The sequence below is a fragment of the Etheostoma spectabile genome, unplaced genomic scaffold (genome assembly GCF_008692095.1).
Source record: "Etheostoma spectabile isolate EspeVRDwgs_2016 unplaced genomic scaffold, UIUC_Espe_1.0 scaffold00018482, whole genome shotgun sequence".
NCBI classification, from domain to species: domain Eukaryota; kingdom Metazoa; phylum Chordata; class Actinopteri; order Perciformes; family Percidae; genus Etheostoma; species Etheostoma spectabile.
In genome coordinates, this window is record NW_022604279.1 from 69,308 (window position 1) to 89,410 (window position 20,103).

The following is a 20,103-nucleotide window of genomic DNA, read 5'->3' on the forward strand; positions in this document are numbered from 1 at the left end:
TCTTTCTCTCCTTTCCTCAACCCCATTGAGGAGTTTTTCTTAGCCTGGAGATTGAAGGTTTTTGACCATCGTCCCTATGAACACCGCCAGGGGTGGATAAGGCATGCAAAAAGATTCTTCCCACGATGCCTTGCCAGAGAAGATATCAGGTGGGATGTGGATGAGAGCATGTGGCCAAATGCAGAAGACCGAGCAGATTAAAAGATTACTTTTTTTATTATTATTATTCCGGTGTTCTTTCTGTTTGTATATCTTGCAGTAATGTCCTTTTGCAAATAAAGTTTTTACTGCAGCAATTCTGTCTCTGTCTTTTTTTTCATAAATTGTGCATTCTATTAAGCTACTCTGAGATGGTCATTCATTTTTTGTATTAAATTTTTTCAACAAAAGAAATAAAATGCATGTGCAAAACACAATCTCTGATCAATACAGTATACTGTCTATTGTGTAAAGGCATACCTGACACATCTAAAATGATGAAGTTTCTGTAATTTCAGCTGATGATAGTATTTTTTTTTTATCATTGTGTTATGATTGACTAAATGTTCCTGTTGGAAGAGAACATGTGTTAGTGTTTTGAATAATTATTGGATTTTGAAACATGTTTGCAGTGTTTTGTTGGATGTGTGTTGTGCTAGTGTATTATTGTATTTTGAAAATTAGTTTTGGCGTTAAGTTTACAATGTGTGAATTTGAGCATGAAATTAACCGTTTTACCAATTGTGTGTTTTAGGTGTGTTGGTGCGTTATTGAAAAATCTGTCATAGCAATTCTAAAAAAACTGTAATAGCTAAAGAAAGTGCATATTCACGTGTGCGTGCGCGTGTGTGTGTCTATAGCTGTGTGTGTGTGTGCGTGTGTCTTTGTGCGTGAGTGTGTGTGCGTGCATGTGTGTATGTATGTGTGTGTCTCTTTGCCTGAGTGTATGTGTGTATGTGTGTCTTTGTGTGTGAGTGTGTGTCTGAGTATGTGTGTGTTATGTGAGTATTAAGCATAGAATGTATATTAACGATTAGTTTTGGCCCAACGTCTGAACCAACGTCTGAGGGAATTTTCCGCTGAAGGTCAGACAACGGACTTAGCGTGTTTTAATTCTCTCTTTTAGGAGAGTAAATGTCAGCGGGGCATCAGTATATTACATGTGTTTTGTCATTTAGTTTGTCTGTGTTTTGTGTGTAATATACTACTGTGTTTTGGTAAATTAGTAACGTTTTGTAACTGTAAATAACCGCGGTGATGTAAAGTTAGCTTACAGAAAATGGCTGCCATTCATAATAATGTGATTACATGTAGTTCAGTTTTCCTCAACCCCAAGCTGTTTATTCAAGTTTTGAGAACCTTCAGGTCTTCACATCTAGAAATAGCTGGATTTCGCCCTGTATGGTTGCTTACGGCCACACCACCCTGAAAGCGCCCGCTCCCTTCTGATCTCGGAAGCCAGATTGGGCCGGCTTAGTACTTGGATGGGAGACTGCCTGTGAATACCTGGTGCTGTAAGCTTTTTAGTTAGCATAAGGCGCTGTGACTTCTTTGCTGGATGCAGAGCTGACAAGGAAACTGTATAGAGGATGTAACTTTTTTTTTGAAGCACCATTCTTCTTTAGAATAAAAATAAACGATCTCAGTGTTCAACAATTCAAGTAGGAGTTCAAAATGCTTGCAGTTTGACCACAGCATAAATAAATAATATGTTCTGGAAGACGACAAGTCAACCAAGTCTAAGTAAAGACAGAGGTAAGAAAATTGAGAATTAATTACAGTAATGAAAAATAGAAACTTGGAAATACATAAAAGTATAAGTGTAGCAACAGGAGAAATACATGAATCAATGTGGAACAAAACAAATCAAAGAACTCTTGAAAATTCAGAAGTGTTAATTATAGTGGAGCAAGTCAACTCCTTGATTCCAAGGTGAAGGTAGTTAAACCACTAGCAAGCTACGTAAAAATCTATACGTGAACTATTAGTTTTCCCTGGGCCTGTTTCGGACTCGTCACTTTTGGATTTTTGTGTTCCTTGGATTTTTCCAGTTCCTGTTGCTACCTGTGATTTTTCATTGGACTGTAAATAAAGCCTTATTGCCTGCTATCTCTGCTCTTTGGTCCTCCTTCCTGCCTGAACACAACACTCCGGCTACATTGAGTCTTACAGTGACCTGTGTTGTATGCATCATTCTCCAGGCTTCCATTTGTCATTAGAATCAACCGGATACCTCACACCGTGTTTGAAATATGAGACTTTGAAATAATTCCAGATTTTCATTTTCAGCACTTTGGAAGCACTCACAACTTCGTAATTCACCAGTAAATGTACGTAAAATATTACAGCAACTTGTTTTGGATGCACTAATCTCCAGGCTTCCATTTCCAACTGGAATCAGCCAGATACCTCTTACAATCTTTGAAATATGAACCTTTGATTACTTGCAGATTTCCCTCATTGGCCATCCCCAGTAGTTAGATCTCTTTTTTCTTTGCCATGTTCTCAACTTCTCCTCGGACAGAGAGGAGTCAGACTCTGTTTGGTCATCGTCCTGTGGTTCTTCACCACTTGAAGATGTTTCAATATCATCGTCATCATTCAAGGCATTTTCCAGGGCTTTTAACCGTAACCTGCGAGTTTTATATCCTGGGATCTTGTCTGGCAGAGCAACATAAAACCGCTCTGCCGTGCTGGGTTCGTGGCACATTTCCTTTGCCACCTGTTTTCTCTCTGTCTCAGACAGGTGTTTGCTGGCCTGGAAACCGAAACAAAGACGTTTTTACAAATGATGATATGATAAGAGTACATTGCGCAACTGTGTGTCAACAATCTTAAACAACACTCCCAATAAACCTAAAACACCCAGTTGCTAAATTGTGTTTATGTCAAATTTACTTCAACTTAAATTCAAACATTAACATCATCTTAATTCTTATTCTAGCCCCCAATTTGAGTACCCCCACTTCCAAACTCTGATCAAGGGCCAGAATCAAACTTATAATAAGTTCTTACTTGAGTGGAGACGCTGCTCCGGATCTGGGTGAATGTTACGTTCCCCTTCATTCCGGCATCCACCCAAGCTGCATGGAGGAAGCCTAAAGGCTTCTGTATCTGCTTCCCGTTTGCTGTGTGGAACACAAATTCACACTCCTGGCCTGGTGTGCAACACATCCCCTTTGTCAAAAAGTCTAGCCAATTAAACTCCTCACTTTTGACCGAGAAAGCAGCTTGACCAAACGATTTGGTTGTTTTGTGGTCATCCACCTTAGGATAAAAAAAATGGAGAAAATTAGTGCATATCTGTGGATAGGTACGGAGGTCTTTTCCGGGTCTTTTTAGCCTTTACAGGTGATTTTCTATCCAGCCTTGAACTTGTGCCCTTTATCAGGGTCGCTGAGCATTAAATACAAACTGTTTCATCCAAGATTTGCCCACTTGACGTTTATAATTCATCACTTTTTTGCTAATATCTGCTGCTAGCTCCGTGTCTCCTCTCTGTCTGTGTCCAAAGTGAAGGCAAGCAGCATGCCCATATGTTGGAGACAACGACTCACAGAGTATGGAGTGGGAACAGTGAGCAATCCTCTCAGTCAAACTAGTCTAGTATGCAATCAAAGATGTTGAAGTGGACAAGATAGATATCTACTGTGTTACAGAGGAGAACGGCGTCACTGGTTTAAGATTTGGCATATAGTTATATATTAGATATTATTTTATATATTTATATTATATTTTATATATTTTGGCCCTTTTTGAAGAAAGGTAAATAGGATGTGCTTAATATGAGTTACAATGTTTATTATATTCATTTTTGCAAATAGGAGAACTGTTTTAGACAACACAAATGCTTGTGTAGCATTTCTGTGGGTGTAATATTAATAAATATGACATAATTATGTTGATTATTGGTATACTTAAATATCATAAGGGCAAATGCGTCTGGACTGTCTTTGAAAAATGTATTTTGTCAACTGTATAAGTTGTAATGATTATTTCTTCACAGTGTGACTCCCAAGACATATGAGAAGTGTTTTAGAGGAAAATGGCTTAGGTATTATTGCTCTGTCTGTGATATCAATACATAGCTGTGAGATTCATGTTCCGTTTAATTTATTTATTTGTCTTTAAGGTCCTACAAACATTTTAAATATTCAAGTGACTTCACTGCAGCCCAAATATTCTAATAACCCAGTTTGTCCTGAAAAGAATTATGTTCATATCTTGACTGTAGACAACAGGGTTGATGTTTTACAAGCTTTTTTATTAAAAGAATCCAGACGGCCAATGACACACAATTAACAAAAACACTCATTTTAATTTTACCAATGACATGTTCATTGCTTTGATCTGCCAACCTAATTAAATACTCACCAGAACCTGGAATCGCCTTCCTTGATTCCACTTTGCAGAGTTCCTGACATGCTCCTTCTTCATGTTCGTCAGAACCACAGATCGGTGTCCGGTCAACATGGACATGTATCCCATTATGTAGCCGAGGAATTTGACATGTTCCTCTACTTGTTCCCCATTGCAGGATACTGTTTCTACAAAACATGGTAAGATACAGTATGTCCCATTAAGTACATTTTAAAATCTACTAACGAAGAAAAAATATAATGTTAATTACTAAGTCTACTTACTCATCAGTTCAGCAATTTTTATCTGGGCAACGGCCATGAAGTCCTTTTCGTTCAAGGCAGTCAGCTGATTGTCTGTGAAAACAGTTTGACATGCATGCATTTAGATGGCAACACATATATAGTGTCAAGGTTAGGGTTATATTATATATAGGACATACAGTTTTGAAGGAAAGAAATTAAAAACATTTACCTGACTTGTGGCGTATCACCTTCTGCCGGTGGATCACAAGTTGTTTGTGCTCATCTGCAACAATTCTTTTTAACTCGTATTACAGTGTCAGGAAATCTTTTTTTTTGAGTTTGCTCTCCTTTGCAAACGATGTCTCTTCATGCTTAAAAAACAGTATCATGTTGTTTAGCATGTTTTTAATTGTTGTCGGTGCATATCCCTTTTTTTGAAGGTATGTTGTCCAGCTGTGGGAAGAGGTAATGAGTTACAAGTCATTAAATCTGACTCCCAGTTCCACCAGAGTCCATGTTCCAACTTCTCAATTCTCACCTATTATAAAACACCGTGGATTAAAATCAAATCCAAAAATTGGAATCAATAGATAAGAGAATAATTTCAATTTGTTTTGTAGTTGTAAGTATTTTGTGCATGGTAATAGTATGGCAACAAAACATGACATGAAAAATACTTACGCCCGCAATTTGTCAATTTGGCTCAAAAACCTCAGGTCTTCAGCGATGGCATTAGCTGGCATGCCAGCAGCCATGTACAGGCAAAATCTATGCCCGTGGCTTGCTGACTGTCTCGCATTTTTTGCATTTTTCCTCCCAGTCCGGGACCCAAGGCGGAATTTTTGGAAATCTTTTAGTATCTTTTCTGCAGTTAAAAAAAACATTAGTTGGACAACCAGGAGAAATTAAAGGTGAAAAGGGAAATAATTAACAAAATGTAAATTGTAATTGTGCCCTCGCTCACCAAAATTGTAACTGGAAAGCAAAGAAAAACTTACCAAATAACGAATCACCACTTGTCCCCTTTTAATGTGTTCCCCTTTTTGTGCCGATAGAGGCGGTTTGAAGGGGATGCCATTGGTTGTCTGCCCTGCCAACAAATACTCCACGGTTTTCTCCAGCTGCAGCAACCGGGAAGCAAAGAGCTTGCAGTTGTTGCAATTCACCGTTGGTTGGCTGCCCGTCAGCTCTCTGGAAGTAGAGGCGTTTTGGGGACCAGGGAGAGGCATGGAAGGTTGTGTGCTGGTCTGCTCAGAGGAAGAGTCAGTGTTGGGGGGACCAGGGACAGGTGTGGAAGGAAGTGTGAGGGTCTGCTCTGAGGAAGAGTCAGTGTTGGGGGGCCCAAGGACAGGGTCCAAAGGAAAGTTCATTTGCTCCTCAAATTCTTCCTCAACACAATCCTCTTCCAGGTTTAGGTTCACGTCAGGAAACTCATCCTCTGTAATGAAATTTAACTGATTTAAAATGGAAATTAAAACTCTGTTTCAAAATTTCTGTATGTCACAAGATTTTGGTTGGTACAGAAACACCATAGAAAATTACACAGTAGAAAGCTAAAGTTTAATTTGAGTAAAATAAATATTAACACAACAAAAGTACCATCTTGACGGGTTATCCCCATGTCCAAAGCCGACACCATGAGCTTGTCAGGCCCGGACCTCCGCTTCTCAGAAAGCTCTTTTATGATGGCTGCTCTCTTTGCCTGCTTCACGATCGGTTCTCGTTCCTATTAAAAAACAAATTATATCAAAGATGCAAGCAGCGTTGGGGTTAAAAATTATAATTCCTTCAGTTTCAAAGGGCCTTTGGCTCTTTCGTTGCTTGGGCCCTAAAAATTACAAAACTTGAGAGGAATAAAACATAAGATTTGCCACAGATGTTGCACATGTGTTTTTTAGCAAATTAAAACAATACACTCACTGTATTTAAAATCATGCTGTGTGTTTCTTGCAAGTGTTTGTCCAGGCGCACTAATTTTTTCTTCCCACACAGGCTGCAATCCAGGCTGACTGTAGTTCTGCGATCGAAAAAAAAAAAATAAGTCAGTTTAGAAATACAAGCCGATAACATATGTCTAAATATGAGAAACAATTTGACTTAATCTTACCGGGCAGTCCCATACTTCATAAGAAGTTGGAACTCCGTTTCATTCGGGATTGTGTGCGACACTTTGAGGTGTTGCTTCAGATTGTTAAAGCTTGCATGGCAGAGTCCACATACTTTAGTGTTCTGCGGATAAAACACAAAATTAAGACTCTGCCTCCTCAACAAACTATCACAAAGTAAATTCCCTATTAATTTTAACTTACCATCTTGCCTGAAAGGTGTTTCCCAATACTGCAACCTGTTGCATGTAGAGGAGTTTAAGAAAGACAAGTGTTCACAATGTTAATGACAAAAATTGGAAAAACAATTTAAACAATCAAACAGTTTTTCTGTTGCACGGCTAAAATAAGTTATGCGCCAGCACACTTAATGTTTCTTTTTCAGCTTCTGTTCTTTTACCAGTCTTTTTCATTTTGGGAGGCTGAGACACAGGTTCTGTGTTGGCTGTGGTAGTGCTCTTTACAGGATCCTGTTTGAAGTAACCGTCTCCATTCTTCTCACAGGTTTAGCATTCACAGATTTCCTTTCCTTCCCCCAAAAAGTTTGGACCATAATAAAATGTGATCTCCTCACCAGGTGAAATGGGCCTAATCACGTCAACATATGCACAGGACTTGCAAGCAACTAACTTTGCATTTGGATTGCAGTCATGGTTAATGTAACTTGCAGGACCAAGCCAGAGCTGATCGCACTTTTTGCGTAAGGAATACATCACGCTAAAGTCATTGACTCCAGCGTTCAGCACAGCACTGTTGGCTGGTCTAAAGTCTGCTAGGCAGCCCAGCAGGACTTTGACACGCTGTCCTGCAAACCAGTGCCTCGTTGAGGTTACCCTTGCTCCATTGGTCTCACAAGAGTATCTATCAGTGGACTCTATCGCAACACCACTGTCCAACAGGAAAGCACTGCAGTAGCGATAGATGTGTTCCCTCAGGAGATGCTGATGATGGCTTCCAATAGATTTAAAATAGGCACCAGAGGTCAGTGTATTGAATGTTGTCTTAAAATCCTGTGATTGCTAAAAGCTGAGCAGGGTTTCTTTTAGAAACCCCCAACAGTGGGTCTCAGGTAAGGGAGCAATGTTCATTTTATGGGTGCTGAAACCCAGCATGGGGTCCAACACCAAACCAGTGGCCAGGTCATCAATCTCACACAGCTCCGTAACACTCATTCTGGTCCCTCTGTCCATTGTTTCCAACCGTGAGCATGCTGGGATTTTTTGGAATCAATGAAAAGTATTGTCAGACGGTTTGTACCCAGATAGCAATAAATATTCAGCCCAAATTTGGCCCATATTTGCATCTTTTTTATGGGCCACATTTGGCCTTGACTGACGGCGTTGACTCAGGGTGAGTGTGGCTGCCTTAACTCAGCCACAAATCCACCTTATATGGGCCACATCTGAAATTCTGTTATGGCCCACATTTGGCCTTGACTTACGGCGTTGACTCAGGGTGAGTGTGGCTGCCTAACCTCAGCCACAGGTTCACCCTATGTGGGCCAGATGTCAGGTGTGATGTGGACCAAATCTGGGCCAAATAAATGTACCATAGTGTTCACCTTACATGGGCCAAAGGAATTAATCACTTCACCTTCAATGTGCCAGATCAGAGCCATACCATACTCTCACCTATGTTGCCGGCCAGATGCGGGCCAGGTATGGGCCAAAGGAATTAATCACAGCGTCCCCTTAAATGTGCCAGATGTCAGGCATCTAATGGGCCAGATGTGTGCCAGATCAGAGCCATACCATACTCTCACCTATGTTGCCGGCCAGGTATGGGCCAAAGGAATTAATCACAGCGTCCCCTTAAATGTGCCAGATGTCAGGCATCTAATGGGCCAGATGTGTGCCAGATCAGAGCCATACCATACTCTCACCTATGTTGCCGGCCAGATGTGGGTCAGGTATGGGCCAAAATACTTAATCACAGCTTCCCCTTAAATGTGCCAGATGTCAGCCATATAATGGGCCAGATGTGTGCCAGGCTTCCCCTTAAATGTGCCAGATGTCAGGCCTCTAAAGGGCCAGATGTGTGCCAGATCAGGGCCATGCCATCCCGTCACCTATGTTGCGGGCCAGGTATGGGCCAGAGGAATTAATCACACCCTTAACTTATGAGCCGTATGTCAGTTATGTACCAGCCGTGTGCCAGGGGAATCATGCTGGGTGTCAGCTCAGAACCTAGAAAATAGACATCAATTATGTATGGACCAGGACAAGTTACCACAGGTCCACAATCAGATAAGGACCAAAAACTATTTTGCATTACCATCTCACAACATTCAAAACCTCTTCCTGATCCTCAATCCACCTTGTAATAGAGCAGTTCTAGTAACAAACAATGACTGCTTTTGTTATTCATTTCCATTTATTAAAATTAAAGGACAGTGAGCTTAATAGAAAATGTTAGATTTTCTGAAGGTTTCTTCACGACAATGTCATCCACTCTAACTCGCGCAAAAAAACACCCATTATAATGGCTGAAAACAGAATAAAACTAAGCCACATTGAACAAAGTTAACAAAACAAATTAAACTTTAAATTTGTCACAACAATTAAAGTATGTAGCTGAAAGTATGCTGAACTATAGCATTGTTCCTAACAAGTAGACTGTCTCAGTTACATCAGTTAACAGTTCGCTGCCAAGCACGGCGTCCTCCATCTCTGTCTCCAGCAAGATGGAGCCACCTTTTAATCCACAGTTCAGTTTCTTGATCTGTTGATGTTGCTGTAAGTCGGTTTCTTCGTACAGCCTCTAAAATGAGATAGTTGGTTGTGTAAGTTATAGTAAAATATTATCAGTAAGACAAGAATTTATAACTTTTGACATCAGTTGAAACAAGTAATATTGTATATATAGTCAGTGATTCTAGTACGTAATTTTAAAGCAATGTGACACTAAAAGTCAATGTAACATACATACAATGTACATGATGCCACTGTCAAGCTCAGATATGTCATATGCATTTACCAGTCAACGTTCAGGACAGGCATGCAAAGTGGTTAGGGTTGATAAGGTGAGAATGTGTGAGCTGAAAAAAAACACAGGCTTGCAATAGGGCTCTGAAAAATAATACTCTGACTTTTAGGATTACTCTGGTGCTGGTCTCAGGCAAACTAAATTACAGGATTGAGCAAAATAAAGTAAAGTAAGAGTAAAGTATTTATTTAGTGAGTGCAAATGTACATGACACAGGGACACTGGATTGGGTCTGGGGAGTTAATAGAAGGCCAATTTATATAATAAAGTCATGCTAAATGTTGAGCAATATTTATGTTTTTGAACACATTTTATGGCCAGGATAACCTATATCCAACAACAGTCTGAGAAAGCTTTATTATTAGAGTAGTTTTTGATTGTTATCCCTCCAGTTTGATGTAAAAACTGAATATGGTTGAAATATTGTCAGTTGTTGACTAAAAACATATGTTAATACAACTATACGTTAGGGTACTGAATGATAGCGCAAGTTAGTCGTTTTGATGTTCCGGACCTTTTGGGAAATTTTCTCTAACTGGACCTTTGAATTCTAATTGAATACCCCTGCTGTAAAGTGATGCAGCTGAATTACGTCACTTCTGACAAACTTCCCCACTTTCCCTTACACACGTCACGTTCTGCAATCTACAGGATAACAATGCGGGCTCAGAGTTAAGAACTTGCTTTCTGAAACAGGGCCAAAGGTGTAGGTGTATGCATGTTTGTGGGTGAGGTAAGCAGCAAATTCCAACAAATGCACAAATGTCAGTGAAAGCTGTGGCAACAACACCTACACCACTGCGACTCACCATTGATTATCCCTCTTAGAATAAGGTTCTTGAAGGCTGCCTTGCCATTGGCTCCTTTCCAATTCATCTGTCTGGCAAGTTCATTGGTCAAGAGGTATCCCATCATTCTCCAAACAGTGTCCTTAACGGCTGTACCTCCTCTTTGTGCTAAGGTAATCGTCTGTTAAACAAGGGGAAAAGACAGCAAGCATTAATTGTCACATGTAGCTAATTTGACTTAGATGACAGAGGGGATTGACGTTCAAGTAGAATCAAACTCTGTCAGAGACAAAATATGTTCCACCTGGAGTGGAAGCATCCAAACCAAACATCTGACCACATTTCAGTGCATAAAAAAACCCATTGATTCTTGATATCGTATCATAGTCATTTTAGATTGAGCCACTTTGTTGCCTATTTTGTTTTTCTAATTGTACAAATAACCCCTCACCACAGTAATACTGTTATTCTGTGGGAAACACTGAGCACTGTTAATCTGCAGTTAATTTAATTTAGTGTATTTAATAGTCAGTGTTTTATAATGTACAGTTGAATGGAACCACAGTCAGAGAAGCCAGTGCTAATGGGGATTCTAGTAAAGAGATTTTTCCAATGAAGGATAGTTAAAAAAAACATGTCTGCTGCCATTTATGGTTCTTTGTGAGAGAGATAATCGTATTGGATTGAATTACCTTATACATAATCTCTTATAATGGTATTGTACCAATATACATTACCAGAGTTTTCTTGAATTCTTGATCAAGCAGCTGTCCCTCCAAAACCAGAAGCTCTTGAAGGGTTGCAACCGGAAGTGTTTCCAGTGGTAGAGATGGGCTCTCTTCTGCAGTACCCTTTAACTGATGAACTAGCTTCACCAAAATGCCCATCTGATTTTTGATGACTTCTTGATTGGTCAGGATAGTTCGTATCACAGCTAAAACAGTGATCAGAAGATACAGTCTATTTAGTTAAAGTATATGCATTAAAAAAACTATAACTTTATGTTTCTAGCCTGCCAATTTCATTTCACTTGTGGAATAATGATGTGGAAAAATACAACTCCTAAGTCTTTTAATAGAAGATTCATCGATTGCATTTTTCCTGGCTTATAATTTTTTAAAGGTCTGACCTACTGATTCCAATTTTCTTTCTTTTTAAGAATTATAATTGACAGCATACACAAATATATTTTTTACTTTCCTTTAATGGAAAGTTATTTCTAAAAAACATGGCGTTGTAATTGCATTAGTCCAACTCTGCAAAGGCTCTGTACATTTTCATTGGATGCTTTAAAGACTAATAGCAAACACTACGCTCACAAAATTTAGTGCAAGGGTAGTTTCTCTCACATTCACTGAAGTCTGCATTTTGGGCACGAGTTGGTGTAGCTGTGGTTCTTCTATTAATCACTGCAAACAAGAGACCAAAACATCAAAGTTCACATTTCAAAATGTACAACACTTTCAAAAGGCAAAGGCTCGTTTCTGTCTGTAGACAACTACAATGAAAACATGAATAAATGCATATTTTATTTTTAAGAACAAATTCGTCTTGGAGATTTATCCATGCAAGTCTACTTCATTTTGAACCATGCGTTCAAACGCCACCAGCTATTCAAGACAGCATACATGTTGTTCAGTAGAAACTTTGATTTAATTTATTAGTCTGAATTGACAAGTAGAACCCAGTTTTTTCAGGTCTTTTATTTGTGATATATTGTTCTCTGACATTGTTTGATTGTCATATGACACCAAAACTACTTCAGGTATGCTTTTTACAGGGGAAATGTAAGAATAAGTATTATTATTTTTTTGCAAATATTTGGAGATAGATTTTGTAAAGATGACTAGGCATTTCTGAGATGATTTCTTCATTTCTATCCTAAACATTTCTGGCTATAAGTGAAAGGGACCAAACAAAATCTCAAATTGAGTTGTTAATTTCTTCAAGTCGCATCTACTGTAATAAAGTATATATCTGAAGTAGTAACTAAGTTTAGACACAAACAGTTAATCCGTTAATTCAGTCTTTCACATGTGAATGGTAAACAAAATTTACTCTGCAGGGTTTTACCTGAAAACATAACTTTCAGGTAGGTTCCAGGTAAAGCTGTAGAAGGCTCTTCACATACATTTAATTGTCAACTTAGTGTTTTTGATGCAAATAGCTTTTGAATGTTCATATTGTCAACTTCAACTGAATGCAACATATACTCACATATGCCAGAATGGTCAGTTCTGGTCTGGGATGGTGTGGTGTTTCCTCCACTGAGAGCTAGTAACAGAAAGAGGAGTAAGCTGCCAGAAGTAAGGAACGTAAGAGAAAGATACAATCAATTCTGTATGTCTACTCACAATCAACATCCTCTCTCATTCTTGACAGTGGGGTAGGTGTTATGTTGCACCTTCTTTCGGAGCACACTACAGAGAAAAATAACAGGAATTTGTTGAAATGACACTGAGGAAGCACATGTTTGGAAGTGGTTTCAATTTTACAGAGCAGTGCAGTGCCTGAGTTTCTGTCTGTTCTTACAAAACTTGATTTGCACAAAGACAATATCTCTCAAAATGTATTGGCCTGATTGCCCACACTTTTTGGCCCACACAATAGTTGCCATAACACAAGTTAGGTCATGTAATTTGGGCCACATTTGGCCCACACAACACTTGCCAGTGCCGTAAGTGCCGTAAGTGCCAAAAGTGGCCCAGATTAGGTCCAAATCTGTCTGCTATCTGGGTACAGTAGTCAGTGTTTTATGTTCTCTACAAATACAAACTAAATCCCCTGATTAATGCAACATAATCACAACGTCTCCCGGCCATTTCCCACCGCAGAAAGCTGCTATCAGCCAAGCTAAAGCTAATATAGTTAGCTTAAAGAAACCAGCAGAAAGCTGCTACCAGCCAGGCTAAAGCTAATATAGTTAGCCCAAAGAAACAAGCAGAAAGTTGCTACCAGCCAGGCTCAAGCTAATACAGTTAGCCCAAAGAAAAAAGCAGAAAGTTGCTACCAAACAGGCTAAAGCTAATACAGTTAGCCCAAAGAAACAAGCAGAAAGCTGCTACCAGCCAGGCTAAAGCTAATACAGTTAGCCCAAACAAAAAAGCAGAAAGTTGCTACCAAACAGGCTAAAGCTAATACAGTTAGCCCAAAGAAACAAGCAGAAAGTTGCTACCAAACAGGCTAAAGCTAATACAGTTAGCCCAAAGAAACAAGCAGAAGGCTGCTACCAGCCAGGCTAAAGCTAATACAGTTAGCCCCAAAAAACAAGCAGAAAGCTGCTACTAGCCAGGCTAAAGCTAATATAGTTAGCTTAAAGAAACCAGCAGAAAGCTGCTACCAGCCGGTCTAAAGCTAATATAGTTAGCTTCAAGAAACAAGCAGAAAGCTGCTACCAGCCAGGCTAAAGCTAATATAGTTAGCCTAAAGAACCAAGCACAAAGCTGCTACCAGCCGGTCTAAAGCTAATATAGTTATCCTAAAGAAACAAGCGGTCCGTCTGTTCCAACTAACGTTTTGGTTCGGAGCTGGAAACGTAACACTAATCTCAGGGCTGCCAACTTTTCCCAAAACCTTGGAGTGAGATTTGGGGGGGCCAACCCATATTTTGCCACGTACAAAGCAATTTCTTTGGCTCTTTCAGCATCATTATACTTCAGGGTTTAAATTGGGATTTGTTATATGTGGGGGATGGGGCTCTCCCTAGGGGGGTCTGGGGGTATGCCCCCCAGGAAAAATTTTGAAAAATAAACCATTAAATGGCACTTTCTGGAGAGTTTGTGCAAAAAAATTGAGAAATCAAGTCTTGCATGATATGTGCAAAACTGTAGGGTCAAGAGCCTTTGTGTTGTTGTAGTATCAACAGGTATTAGGGCTTTTAGCATTTACTAACTTCTCATGATATAAGAACTGACCCAGACAATGTGCCACACATAATGAACCACATGAAGAGACAGTAGCATATGTCAGCAACAGCTGAGAAGATTTGGGTCTGTGGGGAACAGGTCCAGGGGTCCCTGGTGTAGGGACCAGGGACCCAAAGTTAAATTAATGTTGAGGGATCAACTAAGACCATTGAAATTCTAAAGAATGAGAACCTGTTTTGCATAAATTCTAATCCTTTAACCTTTGTGCCAAGGCTCAGTAATGTTTGGCCCTCATCCTCTGTGCCCCCCTTGCTGGATTTACTTTTTTGGGAAAATAAAGACTATTTGTTCATTTTATAAAACATTAAATGAATTATTTACAGTTACATTTAGAGATGCAGAGGTTAGAGAAGCACAATAGTGGCCCAACGTTGCAGTATCGTATAGTATAGTATATATAGTAGGCTATAGCTCAGATGTGTTTCATCAGATTTCTGCTCATGTTTACAACTTTATGCACATTCAAAATATAACTCCTCCCATCTCTGTTGTCCGAGATTTGGAGAGTTGTAATATAGTCTGCTGTGCATGTTATTGCTCCGCTGATATGGTGGATCTCATTCAGACCGTCTGACAGACACAGAGGACCATCTGGGTCTCTGGTCTCTGACAGAGTTTAGAGGAGGCTGTACGTTGCGCGTTATCGGAGGACTACACGGATGCAACGCGTCACTGCTCCCCACAGCAGAGCGGGTCCACCAGCCGCGCTGCTCACCTCTATTGTCACAGAGAGAGTGGACACGAAGCGACGGACGGGTCTGTAATACTCAGAGCTCATACCTGAAGCCGGGAAATGCACCTGGGATGGCTCGTGAAAAAATGTTTTCAGTTTGCGACAATTCGAAACTTCCACAGACAGGGAGCGCTCTTGAACCCCCCCCCCCCACACACACACACAGTCTCTGAAAGCACAACTAGTCGATCACGAGTGGCTCAACAGGTAGATCTATAGATAAACTCATCTTTTAGAAATTTGACCGACCAGGTTGACACTTCAGCGTGAGAAATCGGGGGTGTGGCGTGTGAGCGTGTGAAACCAGTCAAATGCGTGTGTCTCACGGCCAATGCGTGAGAGTTGGCAGCCCTGCTAATCTACTATAGATGGCTGTGTCTGATCGAACGTCATTTCCACTGACTGAACTGTTCTTGGATACACGGTTTGTTTCTAGTGCGCATGACGTGCAGGTCTGATCAATTTGTCAAACTATCGAGCTGACCCCGCTAGTCAACCACAACCTTAAATTTAGAGGAAGCAACATGCAGTCACTGTCATTCACGTTAGCCTGGATTGATTATTATATGAATACAATGGTGTCATGCTAGTCAACCAGAGTATTTCTACCTGATGTCCCTCTCCAAAATCACTTCAGAAGAGTAATGTTAGTCACAGCGCTTACTTGCTTTGGTGTTTGTAAAGCAATAAAGTCCAACAAAGAATATGAAGGTAAATATGGTGCAAATGTGAGATCGCGTATATGTGATGTGAGCACTTAGAGAATATGATTTCAGAGCTTGTAGAAAAAAATTCTGTAGTTGTACTTTATTTCATTTTTTTTCACTTCAGTCACTTTTCCACAGCGGCGAGTCTGCACCCTCGACTTTTGCAACACTTCTTGCGATACATTTGGTGCAAAACTAAGTTGTACCTGTGGACTTAGTCTGTGGAGCTCTGAGCCAACAGGATGGGGGGGAGGGGCAGCAGGGTTTTTTATCCCCAGATGAGGGACAACTCTGTCCTGCTTATTTATGTAGCATGAAAGCTAGCATAAGCTTACTAGCAGCCCGCTTCTAAATACCGTAAATACCTTTTAATTAGCTCAACACTTTTTAACAGTTAAACTGAAACACTGGCGCTGAGCTCCAGGTCCTGCAGACGCAGACTGCATCGCTAGAACGCTCCGCTGCCTACCTCGACTTGATCTGATCTCCAGCGGGACACGGAAAGCTCCAGACCCGGTAGCAGCGGCGCAACCCCCCGGGAGCCCACCGCCAGTGTTGGTGGAATAGCAAGCTAGCGTTAGCGAACTAACCAACCAGCCCGCTAACAAAAAAAAAAAGTAATTTAAAAGGCACGCATTATACCTACTGATGGTGGTCCGTCCGTGGCTGCAAGACCTGGAGCTCACCCCATTGTTTGAGTTTGACTGTTAAAAGTGTTGAGATAATTAAAAGGTATTTATTTATAAGCGGGGTTAGTTTTCTAACGCTAGCTTGCTAATCCACCAACACTAGTGGTGAGCGGGTCTGAAGCTATCCATGTCCGTCTGCAGCTGCAGGACCTGGAGCTCACCGCCAGTGTTTCAGTTTGACTGTTAAAAAGTGTTGAGATAATTAAAAAGTATTTGTTTAGAAGCAGGCTGGCTGCTAGTTAGCCAATGCTAGCTTCCATGCTACATAAATAAGCCTGACAGAGCTGTCCCTCACAGAAAAAAAACACAGGTAAAATTAAAAAAACACTACATAAACTTTGCTACAGTGTGTTTATTTAAACATAGGTACACCTACATGTAGGGTGACGAGATTGCAATATAAGCCTTTATATTAATATTAGCAGCGGAAGCGTGCTGGGCCCATAACCCAGAGGTTGATGGATCGAAACCATCTTCTACTATTTCCTGTGCTTTGTATCTTCAGTAAGTATATATCCAGTCTGTTGATGTTTAACACAGCAACTGATGTTGCAAGTGTCTGAAGTGAAATGTCTCCACCTGCTGAAGAGTAAACTTAATGGCATGTTGAGATTATTTCACCCATAAAAAAAGAAACTACAGTGCTCATACCTTTTATTCCCGCTGTAACACACATAAAAACTGGAGTGTAATACAGTAAATATACTACACTACAAGTAATAAATACTGTAAATAGAAACTGTAAAACATGTACGTTCAAAGTGCTTGTTGTGTTGTTTACCAGTCAGATTACCACAGGAGGTAATATCTGTTGCAGCTCTTTTAAAGACTCTACCATAACACCTGCTGGAGATGCCAGGTCCTCATACATGTAAAGAATGAGCTCTACCACTGAGCTACATCCCCTGAAGATTTTGAAATTCTTTTGACTTTTTTCTGAGATAGACTTAGACTTATCTTTATTAATCCCTTTGGGATGACTCCCGCAAGGAAATTGAAATATGCGGTGGCTTGAAATCAAACCTGGGCTGCTATGCTATGGTATAAATCTTAGTCGAAAAGTAACACACCTGTTGCCTTTCTGCTGGACAACACAACGTTCACTGCAAATCTTGTAAGACAGATTGATAAGAAATACCTTGGTGGAGACTGGTTGCTTCCAGTACCTTTGAGATAAGACAATATTGTTTATGAAGGCACATCTGCGATTTGGTATACTGTGATGTGTCATTGGTTGGCTACCACTCTTAAAATACAGCGCTCGTTGTTGGCAGGATTTGAACCTGCGCGGGGAGACCCCAATGGATTTCTAGCCCATCGCCTTAACCACTCGGCCACAACAACGTGAGAAGTAGCTGAATACCTGTTTGCACAAATGTTCATAAACGTTTCTATTGGTTAAGACTGTAACTTAAGATGTCATTGTAATCACATTCAGATCACCTCAAATAAAGACACTGATGATCATTGTGTTCATAAGTGCTTCTCTTTAGGGTTGTCTTGGTTGTGAGTTCATCATCAGACACTAACACATGCAGAGCAAGTACATTTCAGCAGTTGTCCACCGCTGGCTAAATAAATAAAAGAATGGGAGTTTTGGAATAGATATTCAGCACTAACTGGTACTTTCTATGGCTGAATGAGCTCTATCTGGAGGAAAAAGGAGTTGCCCCAAAGAAAGTTATTGGACTCTAATTGACCACTCATAGACTGTTAATGGTATACATTGGGATGATGGTTGTCTATTCATGAAGCCATTCATTACTTACAATAGTCAGTTTTTTTGTTTCTTGTTATGTCTCGGCAAGAAGTATTATACTTTTGGGTTGTCTGTCCATCTCTACATCAGAATCAGAAATTCTTTATTGATCCCTGAAGGGAAACTCTGGAAAAGACTGCTCCTTCGAGCCAGATTTGAACCAGTCTCAATGCCCAAATGTATTATAAGATTTAAGTGAACATCACATTGTCCAGCGATGGTGGTATATTGGTGAGCATAGCTGCCTTCCAAGCAGTTGACCTGGGTTCGATTCCCAGTCATCGCAGTAACTGTTTTTGGGTTGTGGTACTTTCTTTTTTTACAACAGGGGTCTCAAACTCAATTTACTTGGGGGCCGCTGCAAGTAGAGTCTGGGTTTGGCTGGGCCGCATCAAGTATTCCAAAAAAAACCTCTATTTCCTCAAAAAAAGGCGCGGAACTGCCGGTGCTTTAAACCCCTAGATCTGATATGGTTGGTGCATTTCACAACAACAGACCTCACATTGTCAAACCTCAGGCATTTGCCGCAAAGGGTACTTAGCTAGCTTGACAACCGTTACGCCGCTGTCAGGAGACTGCTACGGTAGCCCATAAGTGACAAGCGCAATGACAAAAAGTTTCAGAACGCGCGGGCCGCACTAACACTTAACTTTGATGTCAAGAAGGGGGCCACAAAATATCATCCCGCGGGCCGCAATTGGCCCCCGGGCCGCGAGTTTGAGACCCATGTTTTACAAGAAGTCAGCAGAAACGTTACTTGCCCAACCTGGTTTGATAAAATCTCTTTGAGCTGCATGATTATGGCCGAAATGATAACGACAATTACTTTGATCAATATGGAGATCACAATTAATTATCACAATTATTTGTTGATTTTCTAGTCCAAAGTGCTGGAAAGGAAGGTTTCACCAATCGTTGAACCTCAGGTTAACAAGGAACAATCTCAGCAAAGTTATTGATGGATGATTCTAGTTGCATCACCAAGTTCAGGCCAAATGCCACAGCTGTAAGACATCACATTGGTTGCCTTCCAGCTATGTAATATATACAAATGGCAGTGGTGGGATTTGAACCCACGCCTCCAGAGAGACTGGAGCCTAAATCCAGCACCTTAGACCACTCGGCCACACTACCTGCAATTATCAGCTTTCCACATCATGACAAACACAGGCACCGTAATCAACGTTATGCTTGTTAATGTTATTGGAAAACTTGATGTAATACAAGCAAATACATAAGGCACCACCCAACAGTTTTGTGATATGTGGCGGGCAAATGTATGTCAATGATCAAGCTTGTTGCTGTGACCAAGAAACCACCAGCAAAATGACTGATACATCATCAGTTTCAAAATTTTCTTGGATGCCAATTATTTGAATTCAAAGTCAGAATCCAATTGAGATGTAAGAACAATACAATGCACGTCCAACTTCTACATTTCCGCATGAGAAATTCCCCAATTTCTCAGTAACAGGAAAATAGCCCGATAAGCATACATGTGCATCTGGGATTTATTCTTCTGCGGGACAATGTAGAGCAGTCCCAAGATAACCCAAGTGTTCATACCTCTATCAGAAGGTACAGTTCTGCAAACCATGTACTGTACATATTAATCTTTACGGTCATTGGTATGCCGGTCCCTTGATGTAATACAAGCAAATACATAAGGCCAGACAGAGACAAAAAGTGAGAGAAAAGAAAAAGAGACTAGCTGTCTAAAGGATAACCAGTTGAGATTGTGTGCGTCTTTGAGAAATGTAAGTCATATAACTGATGTTGTCAGTTCATTTAAACTAATGAGGAAGAATTTGACAAATCAAAGTCAAGT

The 20,103-nt window shown here is 40.3% G+C and overlaps 1 protein-coding gene, 2 non-coding genes and 1 pseudogene across 3 annotated transcripts; 1 reads left to right on the plus strand and 3 right to left on the minus strand.

Annotated features, from left to right (window-relative positions):
• The first annotated feature begins 1,386 nt into the window (after positions 1 to 1,386).
• On the plus strand, positions 1,387 to 1,500 carry LOC116680539 (uncharacterized; annotated as a pseudogene).
• A 5,529-nt stretch (positions 1,501 to 7,029) lies between these two features.
• LOC116680538 (histone-lysine N-methyltransferase KMT5C-like) lies at positions 7,030 to 7,878 on the minus strand. Its single transcript, XM_032509510.1, is given in 1 exon segment — positions 7,030 to 7,878. A coding segment is annotated over 1 exon segment (849 nt).
• A 9,900-nt stretch (positions 7,879 to 17,778) lies between these two features.
• Positions 17,779 to 17,860, minus strand: trnas-aga (transfer RNA serine (anticodon AGA)). Its single transcript has one exon. It is a non-coding gene; the product is annotated as a tRNA-Ser (tRNA).
• Positions 17,861 to 19,327: 1,467 nt separating this feature from the next.
• trnal-uag (transfer RNA leucine (anticodon UAG)) lies at positions 19,328 to 19,409 on the minus strand. Its single transcript has one exon. It is a non-coding gene; the product is annotated as a tRNA-Leu (tRNA).
• Between the last annotated feature and the right edge of the window lie 694 nt (positions 19,410 to 20,103).